Source organism: Oryx dammah, unplaced genomic scaffold (assembly GCF_014754425.2).
Source record: "Oryx dammah isolate SB20612 unplaced genomic scaffold, SCBI_Odam_1.1 HiC_scaffold_2, whole genome shotgun sequence".
NCBI lineage: Eukaryota > Metazoa > Chordata > Mammalia > Artiodactyla > Bovidae > Oryx > Oryx dammah.
The window spans coordinates 87,918,776-87,935,383 of record NW_024070186.1 but is presented as its reverse complement, the minus strand read 5'-3'; the positions used below and the strand labels follow the sequence as shown (position 1 = coordinate 87,935,383).

At 44.5% G+C, this 16,608-nt stretch overlaps 1 protein-coding gene across 2 annotated transcripts in view; it reads left to right on the top strand.

Moving 5' to 3' along the window:
* The window catches only part of LOC120870552 (kalirin), a 522,430-nt gene that overhangs the window by 304,322 nt on the left and 201,500 nt on the right, over positions 1 to 16,608 (top strand). For both annotated transcript variants that reach the window (XM_040250305.1, XM_040250297.1), the window contains exons 7-9: positions 4,305 to 4,496; positions 8,046 to 8,177; positions 11,222 to 11,452. In XM_040250305.1, the coding sequence (XP_040106239.1) occupies positions 4,305 to 4,496; positions 8,046 to 8,177; positions 11,222 to 11,452 (555 nt within the window). The remainder of the gene's footprint in view (positions 1 to 4,304; positions 4,497 to 8,045; positions 8,178 to 11,221; positions 11,453 to 16,608) is intronic.

The window sequence follows — 16,608 nt, the reverse complement described above, 5'->3', positions numbered from 1 at the left end:
AGGCAATTTGATCTCTGGTTCCTCTGCCTTTTCTAAAACCAGCTTGAACATCAGGAAGTTCATGGTTCATGTATTGCTGAAGCCTGGCTTGGAGATTTTGAGCATTACTTTACTAGTGTGTGAGATAAGTGCAATTGTGTGGTAGTTTGAGCATTCTTTGGCATTGCCTTTCTTTGGGATTGGAATGAAACCTGACCTTTTCCAGTCCTTTTCCAGTGTCCACTGCTGAGTTTTCTAAATTTGCTGGCATATTGAGTGCAGCACTTTCACAGCATCATCTTTCAGGATTTGAAACAGCTCAACTGGAATTCCATCACCTCCACTAGCTTTGTTTGTAGTGATGCTTTCTAAGGCCCACTTGACTTCACATTCCAGGATGTCTGGCTCTAGGTGAATGATCACACCATCGTGATTATCTGGGTCATGAAGATCTTTTTTATACAGTTCTTCTGTGTATTCTTGCCACCTTTTCTTAATATCTTCTGCTTCTATTAGGTCCATAGCATTTCTGTCCTTTATCGAGCCCATCTTTGCATGAAATGTTCCCTTGGTATCTCTAATTTTCTTGAAGAAATCTCTAGTCTTTCCCATTCTGTTCTTTTCCTCTATTTCTTTGCATTGATCACTGTGGAAGGCTTTCTTATCTCTTCTTGCTATTCTTTGGAACTCTGCATTCAGATGCTTATATCTCTCCTTTTCTCTTTTGCTTTTCGCCTCTCTTCTTTTCACAGCTATTTGTAAGGCCTCCCCAGACAGCCATTTTGCTTTTTTTGCATTTCTTTTCCATGGGGATGGTCTTGAACCCTGTCTCCTGTCATGAACCTCATTCCATAGTTCATCAGGCACTCTATCTATCAGATCTAGTCCCTTAAATCTATTTCTCACTTCCACTGTATAATCATAAGGGATTTGATTTAGGTCATACCTGAATGGTCTAGTGGTTTCCCCCACTTTCTTCAATTTCAGTCTGAATTTGGCAATAAGGAGTTCATGATCTGGGCCACAGTCAGCTCCTGGTCTTGTTTTTGTTGACTGTATAGAGCTTCTCCATCTTTGGCTGCAAAGAACATAATCAGTCTGATTTCGGTGTTGACCATCTGGTGATGTCCATGAGTAGAGTCTTCTCTTGTGTTGTTGGAAGAGGGTGTTTGCTATGACCAGTGCATTTTCTTGGCAAAACTCTATTAGTCTTTGCCTTGTTTCATTCTGTACTCCAAGGCCAAATTTGCCTGTTACTCCAGGTGTTTCTTGACTTCCTACTTGTGCATTCCAGTCCCCTATAATGAAAAGGACATCTTTTTTTGGGTGTTAGTTCTAAAAGGTCTTGTAGGTCTTCATAGAACTGTTCAACTTCAGCTTCTTGAGCGTTACTGGTTGGGGCATAGACTTGGATTGCTGTGATATTGAATGGTTTGCCTTGGAAACAAACAGAGATCATCTGTCATTTTTAAGATTGCATTGAAGTACTGCATTTTGGACTCTTTTGTTGACCATGATGGTTACTCCATTTCTTCTGAGGGATTCCTGCCCGCAGTAGTAGATATAATGGTCATCTGAGTTAAATTCACCCATTCCAGTCCATTTTAGTTCCCTGATTCCTAGAATGTCGACATTTACTCTTACACTTGTTTGACCACTTCGGATTTGCCTTGATTCATGGACCTGACATTCCAGGTTCCTATGCAATATTGCTCTTTACAGCATCAGACCTTGCTTCTATCACCAGTCACATCCACAGCTGGGTATTGTTTTTGCTTTGGCTCCATCCCTTCATTCTTTCTGGAGTTATTTCTCCACTGATCTCCAGTAGCATATTGGGCACCTACTGACCTGGGGAGTTCCTCTTTCAGTATCCTATCATTGTGCCTTTTGATACTGTTCATGGGGTTCTCAAGGCAAGAATACTGAAGTGGTTTGCCATTCCCTTCTCCAGTGGACCACATTGTGTCAGACCTCTCCACCATGACCCGCCCGTCTTGGGTGGCCTCACGGGCATGGCTTAGTTTCATTGAGTTAGACAAGGCTGTGGTGCTAGTGTGATTAGATTGACTAGTTTTCTGTGAGTATGGTTTCAGTGTGTCTGCCCTCTGATGCCCTCTTGCAACACCTACCGTGTTACTTGGGTTTCTCTTACCTTGGATGTGGGGTATCTCTTCACGGCTGCTCCAGCAAAGCCCAGCCACTGCTCCTTACCTTGGACGAGGGGTATCTCCTCACCGCCTCCCCTCCTGACCTTGAACGTGGAATAGCTCCTCTAGGCCCTCCTGGAGGTATGATTCCTGGAATCATACCCGTATAAACAATCTGCCCCAAATCCTTGTTTCACCCAAAGTCTGCTTTTGGTGAAACCACAGCAGGAAATTTGGGGGAAATCCAGATCCTTAGAAGACAGAACTATTAAACTGAGTGTATGCCCATCTTCCCCATTTCTTTCCTTCTAATTCAGAGTTGGTCTTTCTTGTCAGTTCTATAAATAGAGTTTAATTTTAAGAAGAATCTGTGTCCTAACTCAGAAAACAGGACTGATAATGATTCCTAAATTTTTGAAGGATATTTATTTCAAATAATAATAGGTAATAATATTCTAGTTCTATTAAGGAAACATGCTACATCAGAAAGGTCTCAGGCCAGTCTAAAGAAAGAAATCACGCATAGACATCGGGATAGATTTGTGCTTAAGTTCTTCACTTAACCCTTTAAACCTTCACAGAGACCTTTTAAATGAAGAGCGACTTTATAAACCTGTCTCAGATTTGGGACAGAATGCTTGAGGTCAGGGACAATGAAGATGAATGGGGATCATGAAGGAAGAGGGAAAAGAAAATAAAGAACCTTCCTTAAACTTACCCGCTATTAATGAACTACTGCTGAGCAAATAGAGCCAAGAGAAAATGCTGTTGCTAAAGAATATTTATTATCATATGAGAAGATTTGTAACAAAGAACAAAGATATGCCAGCAACCTGCCACCCTAGTCCTTCTTCAGACAGACATTGTGTGAGTCAGAAAAGCTCCTTGCAGGTGCCACAATATTGCTTGATTGTTTTGACACCTCAGACAATTAATAGGAGATAGCAGTTAAAAATAGCCATGCTCACTACTGTCTTTGTTTCTATGGGTTTTCTGTTGTCTCGTTTCTTCCCGGAGAGTTTTCTTTTGGCCTAATAAGGAATGACACACATGGTCATGAATTTTTAATTGGCAATCAAAGATGGGAATGAATGTAAACAAAACACAGGGTGAGAGGAGTCAACAGGGCCAGGAGAGCCTCACAGATGCCTTTTTGAGGTCAGGTGGGGAGATGTTCCTAAATCATATAGGGATAAGAAAGGGCGCCATGGGTCTTATTTTTAGTGTGGATATTGTGGCTTCATATGCTATCTTTCCTGGAGGAGGGCATGACAGCCTACTCCAGTATTCTTGCCTGGAGAATCCCCACAGACAGAGGAGCCTGGCAGGGTACAGTCCATAGGGTTGCAAAGAGTCAGACACGACTGAGCGACTAAGCACAGCACATGCTATCTTTATTTATTCACCTGCTTCCTTGGTGGGGGTAGGAACAGGGGACAGTAAAGTCTTCACTTGGTGGTAGGAAGATGTGTGCTTATCCTGTGACCTGTGTACTTTGCTCTCTGAGCATTGCTGCCCTATTGTAGTAATGCCCTGGGTACAGCCCTCTCCTGAGTTGAGAGAGGTGCCTATTCCTCCTCTTGCTTTTTGCCTTGGTCTGAGCCATTGCTTCCAGTGAGAAACTCTTGGAAATACCATGTTGTCCCCATGGCATGACCTCATAAGGTGCTTGTGAGGATTGTTAAGGTCGTCCATGTAAAGTGACTACGTTCATGGGTATTAATGTGCCATGTCCCGCTTTAAGTCCCTTCAGTCGTGTCCAACTCTTTGCAACCCTATGGACTGTAGCCTGCCAGGCTCTTCTGTCCATGGGATTCTGTAGGCAAGAATACCGGAGTAGGTAGCCATTCCCTTCTCAGAGGATCTTCCCAACCCAGGGATCAAAGCTGGGTCTCCTGCATTACAGGCAGATTCTTTAGTGTCTGAACCACAGAAACTGTGTTGGTCCCCAGAATGAAAAAGCTCAGTTTCTGTACCTGCCATCTGCTGAAATTTTAATATGTAAACAAAGGCCTCCTTTGGGCCCCAAATGGGTATGCTAATATGGCTGATAGAGCCTCTCTCAAACTTTTCAGTTTGGGTAGCCTCCTTCACTATGTTCTTCCCCACCCCAGAGTGCTCTGTGGGTGCCCTTTCAGCCTGCCGCACTAAGCACCACTCTCCCTTGCTTCCCAGAATGCCTATGTCAACATCAACCGCATCATGTCTGTGGCTTCCCGCCTCTCAGAGGCTGGCCACTATGCTTCCCAGCAAATCAAGCAGATCTCCACGCAGCTGGACCAGGAGTGGAAGAGTTTCGCAGCTGCCCTGGATGAACGCAGCACCATCCTCGCCATGTCTGCTGTGTTCCATCAGAAGGCTGAGCAGGTGAGGCCAGGGGGAGCTGCTGCAGCTGCTGGTGGTGGGGAGGGCCGGAGACAGGGCAGGCTGGGAGGGACATACACTGCGGTGTAGAGAGCCCCTCCGCTCTTTTTGAAACTGAAGACCTTGTTGGGTAGTTGTGACAAAACCCATGTTCTACCACGGTCATGGCCCCTGTGTACACAGAGAGACATTGATAACTCTTAGTGGCTTTGCTTACATTCAGACGGGAAGGAACCCAGAGCCTGTTTACATTCTGCTTACTAGTTTATTGGTGTGTGTGTGTTGACTGCTTAGTTTGCATTCCATGAACATAGACCAAGGAGTGAAACTAAACTGATCATTGAGTTTTATCAGGGGAAAGCTAATTTTACATGAAGCATTTGCTGTGGATAATAATAATACAGTGGACAGAAATAATTATTATTTGTTGCCATTTACTTACTGGCATTGGCCAGTGACATTATTAACCCATTTTATGGAGAGGAGCAGGGAAGCTCGGAGAGATTAAGTGACCTGCCTAAGATCCAGTGGTGTGTAGGAGCTGACTCTAACCAGCTTAGGAAGAGCCAATGGCTAAATTTTCACAAATTTAAAAAATGAACTGGTTGTTAAACATAGTCATTACTTCAAACTGTATAAGTTTAAATATATCATATTAAAAACAAAGGTAATTAGTACTCAAAATTCATCATTTTCAATTATTTCAATAGGTCTTATTATTTTCTATGTTCTTGAGATTATTTCTAATATTTATGTCTATGGTGGAAAAAGTATACAATTGTGTGCTGCTGATCACCTCCTCCTAGCTCCACATTTGGTGATGTCACACTGGTAGCCTGAAATAGACCAAGATAGACGTTTTACACCATAGTAATCATCAAGTGTTACAAACCAGTGCTTGATTTGTTGTTTTATTGATTGTATAGAATCTTTTAAAAAATGAGAGAAAAAATATTTTAAAATTTAGATTTAGTGTAAAAATGTGCCCTGTGTAGAGCTGTTACACTGTGAATAGAACACAAAATTAAGGAAATATTCTTCTGATATTCAAAAATATAATTTCATTCAGCAAAAAAGCCACTTAAAATCACTGATGAATGAGTAACATTCTGACATAAGTCTCCAGGTGTTTTTCACTTTTGTCTTATACCTTAATGGAAGTTGAAATACCAACCAGCTTTTGTGTTGTAACTATATAAGTTTGTCATTTACAAATAGAAGCATCTGTGAGAATTAATTTGTTACATGGAATTTATCATAAGCATTCTATATGCTTCTAAATTTACAGTTTCTTTGTAAATTATGTATGTGCTACACATCTTTTATAGCAGTAAAATTTATAACATAAACCGTGTATATATACACATATATATATCCTGGTTATTAAAAGTTTATTAATACACCATTGTGAAAATCAATCTATAGGTGTCTGGGATCAAGTGTGTCTAACATTAAAGAAAGCCTCTAAGTTTCTTTCTTTGTATGACATTTGGTTAGCTCATAGGTAATATAGAGTCAGACACAAGGTCATTCCTTAAATCTCTTCCTGTGTTACCCATCTAACATGGAAGTCAGCATGGAATAATTGAAAGAGTCTAGGTTTTGATGCCAGACATATGTAAGTTCTGATCATTAACTCTTAGGCAAGTCACCTCAACATTCTGAGCTTGTTTGCTCATCTCTAATGTGGGGATGATCATAAATCTCACAGCACTGTTATAAGAATTAGAAATGGAACATTAGGTGCTTAGTGTGTTTCTTAAATGGTAAACATTACTACTGTGGGTATATGTTCAACATACTATCCTGGTATGTTTATATTTCCTCCACCCTGTGTCTGATTCTATCTGAGCCTTTCCCAGAGACTGAAATTCTGTGTTATAAGTTAAGAGCAGCCCTACACATTGAGAGGAATCTAGTCTTTTATTATTATTTTTTATGATAATGGTGGTAGTAGCAAATATTCACAACTAATCTCCTATTCTCTCTTCAACCCTATTACTTCAAGCTTTGTTCAAGATTTATCCAGATTGGCATTGGAGATTCAATGCCTCCCTCTCTGTCTCTCTTTCTCTCCTTGAGATGACCATTGTGTGGGGTCTGATATAGGACTCTGGTTAGAGTATTACCAAGAAATCCCAAAGGCCTTGAAGAGGTCCTACCCCCATGATTGACATATAACTGTCAAGTTACTTTCGGGTTCCTTGGTAAAATGGTTGTTGATGTAGCAAAGCAGCTTCTGAGATATTAGAAAACACATGCAGATTGATACTGGGTGATACGCAGCACTCTTCCAGAATTGTTAGGAGGTGGCTTAATGCAATATAAACATACAGAATGAAAAATCAGCCGCCACAGCCAACTGGCTAGGGACTGAAAGCTGACGTAATACCAAGAGGAGGACTCAAGCAGTTGTAGAAGCACATACCCGAATTGAGAGTAACTGGAGGAATCAACTTTTATTTGCTGCTTCCTGACTTGGATTATTTGGATGAGAAGAAATTTTATTTGTATCCATTTTTTTTAATGCAATTTCTCAAGATTGCCAGTCCTTCAGGGAGACTCATAAACCATGCTTCTTTTTAGCTGGAAAACATACACGCATGCACACACCAAACAATGGATTCAAGGCTATTTTTTCAATGCATTTATTTAGGCAGCTCTTTATTGTCCTCAGATGGGCTGTTCTAGGCAATGAGATAAAAAGGTATTTAGGCAATTAATTTAAATGGAGCTGTGCACTCAGGCAAGAAGAATCACAGACAGAACCATTCCAGACTATTAGGTGAGGAATTATCTGCATTTTAGAGGTGTATTTTCCACCCAATAAATCTGAGTGATTTCAGTTAGCTTACCCTTTGTGCATGGAGACCCATAGTCTTCCACAGTTGTTAATTTTAATTTTTAAATAATTTGATTTCTGTCAAGATCTATATCTATATATCACATCCCAGGAGTCACTCTAGATACAGTGCAGTCTGTCCTTAATCTCCCCTCCCCCTGCCAGCCCCTTGGGTTTTCTGTCCCAACGACAGGAATCTTACTGAGTGTTAATCTCCATCCTCTGTAGGAATGGTCTCTCCAAGTTCCCTGGGGTGCCGGATGGGCCTTTATGAGGTGTTCTTTGCTCCTCTTCACAGCTAGATATCCACATTGTAAAGCACGTATGTGTAAATATCCCATTTTGTTATATGTTGACTCATGTGTGAGCATGCACAGGATAAACATCTCTCATGTACACATATAATTTAGTGAGCTGTTTCACACGTGTATTTTATAGTGGATATAGCCCACTGAACATGAAGACAGCTTCCATCCTCAGCAATTTCATAGTAGTCATCTTTCTTTGTGTAAACTACACTTTCTAAATAGGTATTGGGTCTGACTTCTTTCCTGAGGTTGGTGTTTATAGAATTAAAGAAAAAACTCCACCTTCTGCAGTGGTCTCTGAAAGCTTCCAGAGGTCCAAATGCTTCTTAAAGGTATCTGTCCGTGCCTGTCACTGCCCGCCCCCAGTGCTCCCACACTAACCTAGCTGGCGTCTCCTTCCAGTTCTTGTCGGGAGTGGATGCCTGGTGCAAGATGTGCAGTGAAGGTGGCCTGCCATCTGAGATGCAGGACCTGGAGCTGGCGATCCACCACCACCAGTCTTTGTATGAGCAGGTGACCCAGGCCTACACAGAGGTGAGAACCAAGCAGGACACCCACGGGTCCTGGCTATGTATGGGCGTGGGTGGCAAGAGCGCCAGCCTGTGAGCTGTGAAATAGCCTGGGTTGGACTAAGAAGAAAAGAGGCCATTTTTCTCCTTTTGGAGACATCTTTTAAGATCTTTGATCTGTGAATGATGGTCTCCACCCAGGAAGCAGAAAAAGGCAGCCATCAGCAGGTACCATGTTGGTGTACATGTGTGCGTGCATACACACACATGTCCATACCTCACCCTGTGTGTGAAGACTGGACTCTCAGAGGAAGGACTGTAAGAAAGCAAGGCTGTGCTCCTCTGGAGCTTTCTGGGTGGTGAACAGGCCTTGTCACCACTTTTATGAAGCAACTCATAGAAAAAATACTAATTTCCTCACAGGCAGGTCCAGAGGACAACTCCCCATGGGGTGGAGATAAGTGTTTGTAGGAGTGAGAAGCTGCTGTGGAAGTGAAAGTCAAACTAAATCGCACCTCTGCTAGAAAATCAAAGACTGGGAACATGGTACAAGTTAAGGGGGAAACACTTCCTTTTAAAGTAAAAGAAAAGAAGTATAGAGGTGCATGTGTGTGAATACACCCAGCCCAGTAAGTTTGTTAACTGATGTGAACTCTGAGGGAGCGGCTGAGGGATGTGAAGAGAGAGGCTGATGAGGAAAGCTGGATGAGAAGAGGGAAGGGTCTTCACCTCTGGCCCATGGATTTTCTTGGGGAAAAGGTCAGCTAAGGCACTGTTTCTCAAAGTGTGTTCCTGGACCATCTGCCTCAGACTCACTTGAGGTGCTTGTTAAAGGTATAGATTCCTGGGTTCCATCCCAGGCTGAATCAGACTGTCAAGAAGTAGGACCTGGAACCTCCATTTCAATAAATATCAACCCAAGTAAGTTTGGTGCTTGTTGAAGTCAAAGAACTAACTAATTTCAACTAAGTGAAAATAAGAGTTTTTGCCACAGTCAAAATGGAAATTTGAATCCTGGTTCCTTCTCTTACCCGTGTGACCTCAAACAAGTTACTTAACCACCCAAAGCCTCATTTTCTTCCTCTGTGAAATGAAAGTAATAACAACTGCCTGTAGTTTTAAGAGTTGTAAAAGTAATTTGTGTAATCCACTTGGCCCGGTGCCTGGCAATAATAAGTACTGAAAAGGTAACAGTTTTCATCATTTTAAGAGGCAGAGAGAGGAGAACTAGTGAGCCAAATTTGATCTCACCAGCTCCAATGCACGCAGCCCAAGGCTTTCTCTCAGGACAGAACTGTGCCTCTGCCTGTGGGTCAAGAATCTCTAAATTTACTCTTTATAAAATATAAAAATAAAGCATATAAATGAGAGTAATATTATACTCACACACTCATGGACTTTGATTATAATCACCATGGGATGGAGATGCTCCCTTCAAGCCCACTTTAGAAGGCAGTGGACTGCCCTGCCTCCTGCACATGTGGGCTGAGGCAGAGGACTGGGACTTGGGTTGACTTGAATTTCAGGACTTGGCCCTCCAACTGGAACCACCCAGCCCTGGACAGACCACAGTGCCCAAAAGCAGCATTGCTCAGAATTCCCTGAAGAGAGCTCTCCCAGGTATGGCCACAGAATGTGTATCTTATTCATGTCTCTATTATTGATGAGGTACTTCCTCTCTCCCTCTCCTGGCAATACATTGTAGGAGGCAGCACAGTAGAATGGGGTGGATAGAGTTGGTCATCAAAATTGGTCATTTTCCTCCAGCCAGGCTCTCTCTCCTGTCTCAGCTGCGTTCTCCACCTTAATCATGTGTTCTCCTTTCTTAATCATGCCACAGGCCCCCATGCACTTCTGTGGCTCCATCAACAGGGGAGTAACTGCAGGCTCTACATTTCTGAACCCCCAGCCAAGCTATTATCAGGATGTGCAGGTAGGGGAGGGGAAGCTGCAAGCCCAGCAAATAGCTCCCTGTTCATCATCATAAGGCCAGAAGTGGGAGCACACCTCCTCTGCCACGTTTTTGGAAGGAAAAGACTGTCTTAACTCTACGTTAACTTTGACTTCATTGTTAACCAGATTAATTTGGGGTCTTAAAATTCCTATCAATTCCCTAGTCATCACTGTTTTAAATTAGAAAGATACATGCTCCTTGGATACTCTGCCAAGCACTGGAGAGCCACAAGTGTCAATCAGATGATGCCACTTTCTAGAAATATTGCCAGGAATCTGGTGAGGATTGACAGGAAATGTCACCCCCACTGGTGAGTTTTGGGGAACCCAGGAACATGGATGTTGTGTCTACAATCTAAGGGTCCCTCCCTTAGTCTGCATATTCTGAAAAGACAGGGATGTTACCACTTTCAGGATAAAAAAAAAGGGGGTTGAATAAAAGGAGAGTGAAAGAAGGATAAATATAAAAGAAAGAAAATGACAAGGAAATAAAGAAGGCAAGACAGATAAAGATAGAATTTGGTAGCCAGTACTACACACTGTTCTAAGTGCTCTGCTTGTGTTAATTCATTTAATCCTGACCACAACTCTTTGAGCTATGTGCCATTACTATCCCTACCTCACATACAAGGAAGCTGAGGCCCAAAGAGGTTAAGTAACTTGCCTCTAGTCACACACCTAGAAGTTCAGAGCTAGGTAGAGGAAGCTGAGGAAGGAAGAGGCAGAGGGGTTTATGGTGACAACTTATATTCAGGGTTTTTTTTTCCCAAAGTGGAGTTCTGTTTCCTAACCTAGTTAGAGAGTCAGTCAAGATATTTATCAAGTACCGAGTGTCAGACACTGTTCTAGGCATGGAGAGAGAGAAACAAGGCAGAGTACTTGCCCTGAAAAAGCTGACACTGATTCAGGACCTTGAAGATGATGGCTGCAGCACCAGCACCTCCCCAGGCTGCAGGCTGAACACTGGGTCAGCTCTGGTGGCACACTCCTCAGTTGTCATGAATCTGGGTGGGAATCTCAGTTCCAACCAGGGGCCCCAGCAGCTTGCCTTGCCTCTCTCTGTGCCTGCACCCTCCCTCCCCCTTCTCCTTCGACTTGACCTTTCTCGTCTTACAGGTCAGCCAGGACGGCAAAGCTCTGCTGGATGTGCTGCAGCGGCCCCTGAGTCCCGGGAACTCCGAGTCCCTCACGGCCACAGCCAACTACTCCAAGGCGGTGCACCAGGTGCTGGACGTGGTGCACGAAGTGCTGCACCACCAGCGGCGGCTCGAGGGCATCTGGCAGCACCGCAAGGTGCGGCTCCACCAGCGCCTGCAGCTCTGCGTCTTCCAGCAGGACGTCCAGCAGGTAGCACCCTGCTCCCCGTCCCGGCCTCTGTCACGGGCCAGGCAGGCTTGCCTGAGCCCCTCACCGAGGTCATCAGGCCTGGGGATGCCCGATTCATGGACGGAAGAGGGCAGTCCAGCCCCCGGCAGCCTCCACACCTCCTATACCATCCAGCCTTGCTCACTGATGCTTCTCACTTAAGCAGCTTTACAGACCTGGCCTGGGGTTGGGAAGGGAGGCTCAATCTGAGAAGTAGCAATTCTTTGCCGTCATGACTTTGTTTTCTTTGGGGAAAGCCTGGCCGTCCCCCAGGCATGACCTTTCTGGACAGGTCTGGGGAGGGTGGGTATCTGAGCATTATCAGGGTTGGACCCCCAGCCAGCTCACTTCTCAACCAGGGATGCAGGTAGCCTGCTGGATCTGGGGTGTGGTGGGGTACAAAGCCTTTAGGGGATTCTTTGGCAAGCTTGACTGGGAAACCAGATTTAAAAGATGGGCTGTTGATAATTGTGTGTTCTGTAATTAGAGGTTACTTCTGGCTTAATCTGTCTCTTGCATTATTATAATAGTTGTAGCTTTTATTCTTTACCACAAAGAGTAAAGAAATGGTTATTTTCTAACTATAAAAAGATAGCCTTGCCACAAATACCCTTCTGGATGAAATGACCCATTCTTTTCTCCTCATACTTCCTTTCTCTGTATCTTTGGGGACCCCTGGGAGCTTTTCTCTGAGGACTAATAGCTGGAGCAGGGGGTGGTTGGGAACTAGAGATGAGAGTTAAGATTTAGTATCATTTCCCTGCTGGTTCATTGCAAGAGGCAAGGGTAGGAGCACTCATGTTCTCAAACTTTTTCTGTGGCCACCTTATAATTTCAGAATTATACACATAAAATAGCATTTCACTCTCCTTCCACACCTCCTGTGATATTGACCAAGTGTAGTCAAAAAGTATATCGAAATATACATGGAAAATTGAAAGCTAACTGGACGTATCTTTGGAGTGTTGGTTCCCCTTACAGCTGTTGTTAGGGAGATCTTACACTGGGTACCCTGAGAAGGAGATAGGTTTGGAGGGAGAGCAGGGCATCCTATCAGGGGCTGTGACACCCTCTGTGTGTTGGGTTACCACCATGCAGTCAGTCCCAGGAGTAGACAGGCCTCCAGAAGTGTCCCATATTCTTGGGCTGCCCTAACTCCTTTGCAGCCCCTGACCCCCAGCTAGGGCAGTGAGGAGTCTTCAGAGGTGACACTTTAGTCTCAGGAGAGACGGGAACTGCTGAGGTGCTGGCCCAGGCTCTGAAACCCTTGTGGGGTTTGCTGGGAATGGAGAAGCAAATGCTTTAGTTGTCTGCTCCTGCTGTCTGGAATTGTTCAGATCAGTGTATCAACTTTGAGCACAGGAGACCGCAGGGTTGGTCTGTGAATGAGACAGAGTGAGGTGCCAGCCTCCAGAGGCAACCAGAGGGAACGTTACTGTTTCGGTGAACTTTGAGTGACTTTTGGAGATTTCTGTACCATGGATTATGCAGCTTCCTTGGTGTGCTCATTGCCTTCCTGCTGCTTTCATGGTTTTTGGATGGTGTAGGATAGATGCTGCAGAGGGGCAGAGGGCTGTGAGGAGGGTGGGGAAAGGCATCCCCATTAGGAGGGCAGCATTTAGACACAGACTCTCCGGAGATAGCAGTTATCAGACTTTTCCGTGGCCACGCTGACATCTACACTACAGCTGGGGGAAAGTATAACAAAGCTACGCTGGTGACTGTTCTACGTCATGCTCTTAGAAATGAGAGCATTTCTGGAATGCAGACCCTATCAGTTCACCTCTATCAGTGAATCACATCGTTGGCACTCAACTAAAGCAGTAAGATTATGAGGTAGAAGTAAATGGGTTTGGATTTTCCATGAAGACTGAATCCCCCAGGGTGGTTAATTCCATTGTTCTTTTCTGGACATGTGAATGTGACTTCTAAAGACACGATGTCATTCAGCCATTGTCCCACTCACTCTCACCAGATAGCTGACACTGGGGCAGATATGCAAAGAAGAATGTGATAAACAAGGGCTACTAATTTGTGATGAGTCTCAGATGCTTCCTGACACCCAGCAACCATCAGCGTCTGATCAGTGTCTGAGCTGGTGCGTCAGAGGTCACTGGACATGATGAACTCAGTGGTTCCAGTGACAAACTCGAATTTTGGTCTCCCCACTCCAAGCCATGCAGGAGCCTGTCCAGTTTTCACAATGAGATTGGGACAAGTAGTTTCCTTTCTCTGTGCTCCCACAATTATGTAATTATATTTGATTATATATACACACACATACTTCCCAGGTGGCACTAGTGGTAAAGAACCCACCTGCCACTGCGGGAAAATAAAAGACTTGAGTTTGATCCCTGGGTCAGGAAGACCCCCTGGAGGAGGGGGATGGCAACCCGCTCCAGTATTCTTGCCTGGAGAATCCCATGGACAGAGGAACCTGGTGGGCTACAGTCCATAGGGTTCCAGAGTGTCAGACATGACTGAAGCAACTTGGCATGCATGCATGCATCCATATACATAAAAAGTAATTTAACACAAAAGTCAAAGTGCTATTGAAGTTTTACATATTTGTCATTTTTTTTATTTTGCATTTTTCTATCTCTTCTGTTCCAGTATCTCCTTGAGAGCAGAAGGCATGACTGCTGCTTCTCTGTGCCCCTTACAACTCTTAGCTGTCTGGCATAAAGCTGGAGTTCTTTTTATATTTGCTGACTTGAGCTGAAATTATCACTGGAGGACCCCAGTTTCTGCTTCTATGACTTGAACACCATCTAACCCTCCTTCCCAGCCCATTCAATAGTTGCCAGTGAGTAGCTGGAGTCTGCATGCAGGAATTGTGAAAGTCTGAAGGGTCCCAGGTATTTACTTTCAGCCCCAGGGCAGAGGACTCAGGACATAACATTAGTGCTACAAAGCATCTCGGTGCCCATCAGCTATTTAGCAAGTGTGGGCCTGGACAGGGAGCCCAGCACTGCACGAGGTTCTGGCAAGATGCCTGCTTAGATAGAAAGGCAACAAAAGATACACACTTGAAAATAGAAAGTTCCATGCTACCTGAGCACGCAAGGCAGGTACATAGCAATCAAGTATTAATGGGAGAGGCCGAGGCGCAAGAAGTCAGAGTTGGTGTCTTGAAAGAGGAGAGAATTGATTAACCATATAGTCTGGATCCAAGACTCCTGAGCACATGTGGGATTGAGAGAAGTTTACTCTACAGCCTAAGTGGGAAGTTTGTGAATGAGCATCAGTGGCTGGGGCAATATAGCACTGTGGATAAAAAGCATGGGCTCTGGAGCCAGACAGCCTGAGTGTAAATCCTGCTCTGACAAGTCTTGGCCACGGGACCTTGGGCAAGTGACTTCGCTCCTGGTGCTTCAGATCCCTCACCCCTAGAACAGGAAACATCACATACCTATCTTTTTGGACTGAATGAGATGCAAGCACAGTGCCTGCCTAGCATGTAGTAGATCCTCCAGCAGGATTGCCTGGGTTTAGTCACATCTTCTCTGAGTAGTACTTGGGTGTCCCCTGATGCTTGCACTGTTGGGAACCCCCAGCCTGATTCCTTTGTTTCTACAATAGCCACTGCTTCGTGAATCTGTTGAGTTTTATTTCATTCAGTGATAAAAATCTCAGAACTGCTAGGGACTGGGAAGAGCACCCAGTCAGAAATTGAGTCCCAGAGATGTAAAGTGACTTGGTCGTAACCACACAGCTAGTTAACGGTAGTTCCAGGACCAGAACCTAAGTCTTCTGGCTCCCAGTCCGGGTATCCTACAGAAGTCACACGAGAAAGGAGCCTGGCAGACAGAGAAGGAGAACTTAAGAGAGACAGGAGGGATACACACAACCTAACAGAGAGAGAGGAAAGACAGACAGACAGACAGACACACCCTGGAACAGGGAGAGAGAGGAGAGTCAGGGACTGTGGCGGGTGGGAAAGAAAAGGATAGATTTAAAAACAGAGATTAGAGAAACAGACATGCATGGGCTGGGAGGAGAAAGAGAAAGAGGAAGGTGGGGCAGAGACAGAAGAGAAAGAGACAGGGACTCCTGCTTGTGGAGAGAGGAGGGAGAGCCAGCCAACCTCTCCCTGTGCCTGACTCCTTATCTCATTGCCATTTCTGGGGGATGGTCTTTTCCCAAGCAGGATTACCTTGTCCAAAGCATGGCGTAAAGCAGAGAGGTTGAAATCAAGATAGACACCAGTGAAAACAAGATTTCATTTAAACATTATGTAGCCAGAACTGGCCTGACACATTATCTCTGTGCTAGCTCTTCTTTGGGTCCCAACAGGTGTCCTTTTACCATTCTCTTCCCCTCTGGGCTTGGAGGCAGTGAAAATAAGTCTCTGAGGATCAGACTGGAACTTGGGTTCATTCAGATGCAGAAATGCATGGATAGGGCACACCTGCTGTAGTATTGCTAGTGGAATAATTGTCAGTGCTATTGTTTTTCCAGTGTAGAGTAGAACAGTACTAAAAGCGAAAGTGTCCGTCCTCAGTTGTGTCCGACTCTGCAACCCCACTGTAGCCTGCCAGGCTCCTCTGTCCATGGGATTTCCCAGGCAAGAGTACTGGAGTGGGTTGCCATTCCCTCTAAGCAATAGACAAAAGAGCATTTCACAATATCAGCCAACTTATCTTTCCACCATGGGCTCCTTCCGAGCCCAGATAGACCTAACTTTGTTGAGAAGAACAAGGAGTAGCTAGTCTTGATCTTTCTGAGAGATGCAAATTCCATTCCGTTTTTTCATAGCCAGAGCAACTGTCATGAGTATCTCTGTAAGCTGTCTTATTCTACCTCCTTTTCTTCTTCTCCTTGCCTGTGGTGCAAGAATAAATTGGTAAAGTGTTTTGAAACACCTGTGTACAAGGCCCTGTGCTAGGAGTTGGGGGTCCTTGGCCTGAGAGAAGACATAGGTACCTGAGGATGTATCAACGGCATGTGTCGATCTGGCTTTAGGGCCAGAGAAGCAAGACAACAATGGGCTGGTGGAGTCAGAGCAGAAAAATTTCCCATGGTAGGAATGTCATTTGCACTGGTCCTTGGAGCTTGACAGAATGTGGTCCACTAGAGAAGGGAATGGCTAACCACTTCAGTATTCTTGCCTTGAGAACCCCATGAACAGTATCAAA